Source organism: Limulus polyphemus, unplaced genomic scaffold (genome assembly GCF_000517525.1).
Source record: "Limulus polyphemus unplaced genomic scaffold, Limulus_polyphemus-2.1.2 Scaffold365, whole genome shotgun sequence".
NCBI classification, from domain to species: Eukaryota; Metazoa; Arthropoda; class Merostomata; order Xiphosura; family Limulidae; genus Limulus; species Limulus polyphemus.
In genome coordinates, this window is record NW_013665975.1 from 272,712 (window position 1) to 275,039 (window position 2,328).

Sequence of the window (2,328 nt, forward strand, 5' to 3'; positions counted from 1 at the left end):
GTTCACGAAATATAAAGGTATATTAAACTTGCCAACAGCTGGAGACATGGACCGTGAACCCGTTGATGATCCCGAAGGTGAGGGAACAGGCCTCAGTGGCGACACTCTTTGAAGGAGAGACTGTACCTGAGAAGTTGGAGGTGTACTTGGTGCCCTCAGGACTGGAGTGGTATTACCACTCTCCCTTCCACCGGAGTCTAAAGGAACATCGGCAGTATCCTAAATATAATACAAATCATAAGTAAAGGGTCCCACACAATAAAGAGTGAATGAAGAAAATATATTTCCCTTGAGTTACAAAATGAGCTAATTCAATCGTTAAAGAATCTTCATCATCACCCGCTACATAAGTGAAACCACACGGATGTACTACATTACAAGTGTTTCTTGTATCATTGCTGTTTGCTGGTTCTGGGCACAAGGTTGTATGTTTTCTGTCGACTTATTTGCAGGTGATCTGGTTAGCCCTTCATAAGAACCCTCCACCCTTTTTTTTTTACAGATATCTAGTGGATTATGATTTATTTCTTTTTTGCCCATAAAGATGCATAGAAACTCGGAACAAACAAAAAGACTTGGCTTTTTTTTAAACCAAATTGTATTACAGGTTCCAAAAGGATGAACTGTGTAAATATTTTTAAATATTTCTAAAAATTTTAAGAAGACTTCCGTGAAAATAAACAAGCACTGAAAAAAACTTCGTAAATAGTCAACTTTTGTGATTTGGTCTTTATTTTTTTATGACAATTTCAGTATAGAACTTAACTAATTTATTTAATATTTGGTAGCACGTATTGTAACTGTTATCTGTTTCACATGTAGAATATTACTGAAAAATCTCGATGTTACAGGTTAGAAGAATTAACTAATTAACATGAATACTATGTTGTAACCTGCTATAACCGAGAAGTAATGAAAATATATGTATATATTTTTTATGTAACAAGTTTTCAAATATATATATATATATATATATATATATAATGTACAAAAAAATTGAAAACAAAATTTTGTATATGCAAATAAGTTTATTATATACAAAAATAATTTTCGCATGTTTTTACCATTCTAACTGTAAGAATATTTCATGTAGATTTGTAGAATATAACTCTATATGCATATTTTGCCTTTTGACAGTATTACTTCTGACAAAAAAAACATTCCTTATTATGTATCACGATACCAAACCCACAGTTTTGGGTGTTACAGCTAGTTTTTAACATAAAAACATATTCATACAGCACTTCGTGACATAATAAAATATCTAAGAAATATAAACTGATGAATAGTTGAAATACGGGGGTCAAAGTTCAACAAATTTATATGAGAAAAACTATAGAGTACTGTAAATATGACGTAAGAAGTGAATTTGGATAAGCTATATGGCTTTGTTCTTTCCTTTTTAGATGTTCTATAATACACGAAATAAATGAATGATAAATCTATTATTGTGGTTGTCTCATTTAAATCTATTTTTCGGTATATTTACCTTTTTCGTTTTTTATATTAATCAAGTATTTGGTTTTTATCTTTAAGACCAATAATAATTTTTTTTTACATCTTTTGCATCAAGGTCAATAGGTAGATTTGTTTTATATTATTTATAACCATAGAAAAATATTAAAAATAAACAAATGCAGCATTGTAAAATGTCAAAATATTTAACATGAAATATTTTTATAGTTCGAGTTGTCAGACATGTTAAAATGACTTTTCATTTTGTTAATTTATTTGCTTAAGAAAGAAAACTTTTTTGCACGCAGCAGCACCTGCTCCAGACAAAACTTAAACTCCACCATTTTGTTGCTGCTGGCCCTATTGAACTGAAATTGGTGTTATAAAATCCATTAGTTCTAGTATTTCAAAGAGATACTACTTGAACACTACTCTGATACTGACTTTTGATCACTGATCTAACCAGTCCTTTGAATACACACGTACCAGGTATCTGTTTCTGTCAATATCATACTATAACCATATGGATAGATATTATTACTGTAGAAATTGAGTACGTTATATTAAAATGATTTTCAATAGTCGCCACGTCGTTACAGTCCATATCACTACGTCCGGTTATGACCTATCTAATGACCATACGCCCTCCAGTGGTACAGCAGTATGCCTGCAGACTTACAACGCTAGAAATCGGTTTTTGATACCAGTGGTAGGCAGAGAACAGATAGTCATTGTGCAGCTTTGTGCTTAATTTCAAACAGTAAAAACAACTCATGTCCATACATCTTATCACTCATCCATACTTGCTTTCCATAATTCATCTAGTGTATGCAGAAAGCTAGTTTTTCAGCGCCCGTTTCAACAGTCCAATCG

General features: G+C 31.8%; 1 protein-coding gene across 7 annotated transcripts in view; it reads right to left on the reverse strand.

Moving 5' to 3' along the window:
- Positions 1-2,328, reverse strand: part of LOC106457720 (trithorax group protein osa-like) — a 127,834-nt gene that overhangs the window by 48,595 nt on the left and 76,911 nt on the right. For all 7 annotated transcript variants that reach the window (XM_022383730.1, XM_022383732.1, XM_022383731.1 and 4 more), the window contains one exon: positions 33-219. In XM_022383730.1, the coding sequence (XP_022239438.1) occupies positions 33-219 (187 nt within the window). The remainder of the gene's footprint in view (positions 1-32; positions 220-2,328) is intronic.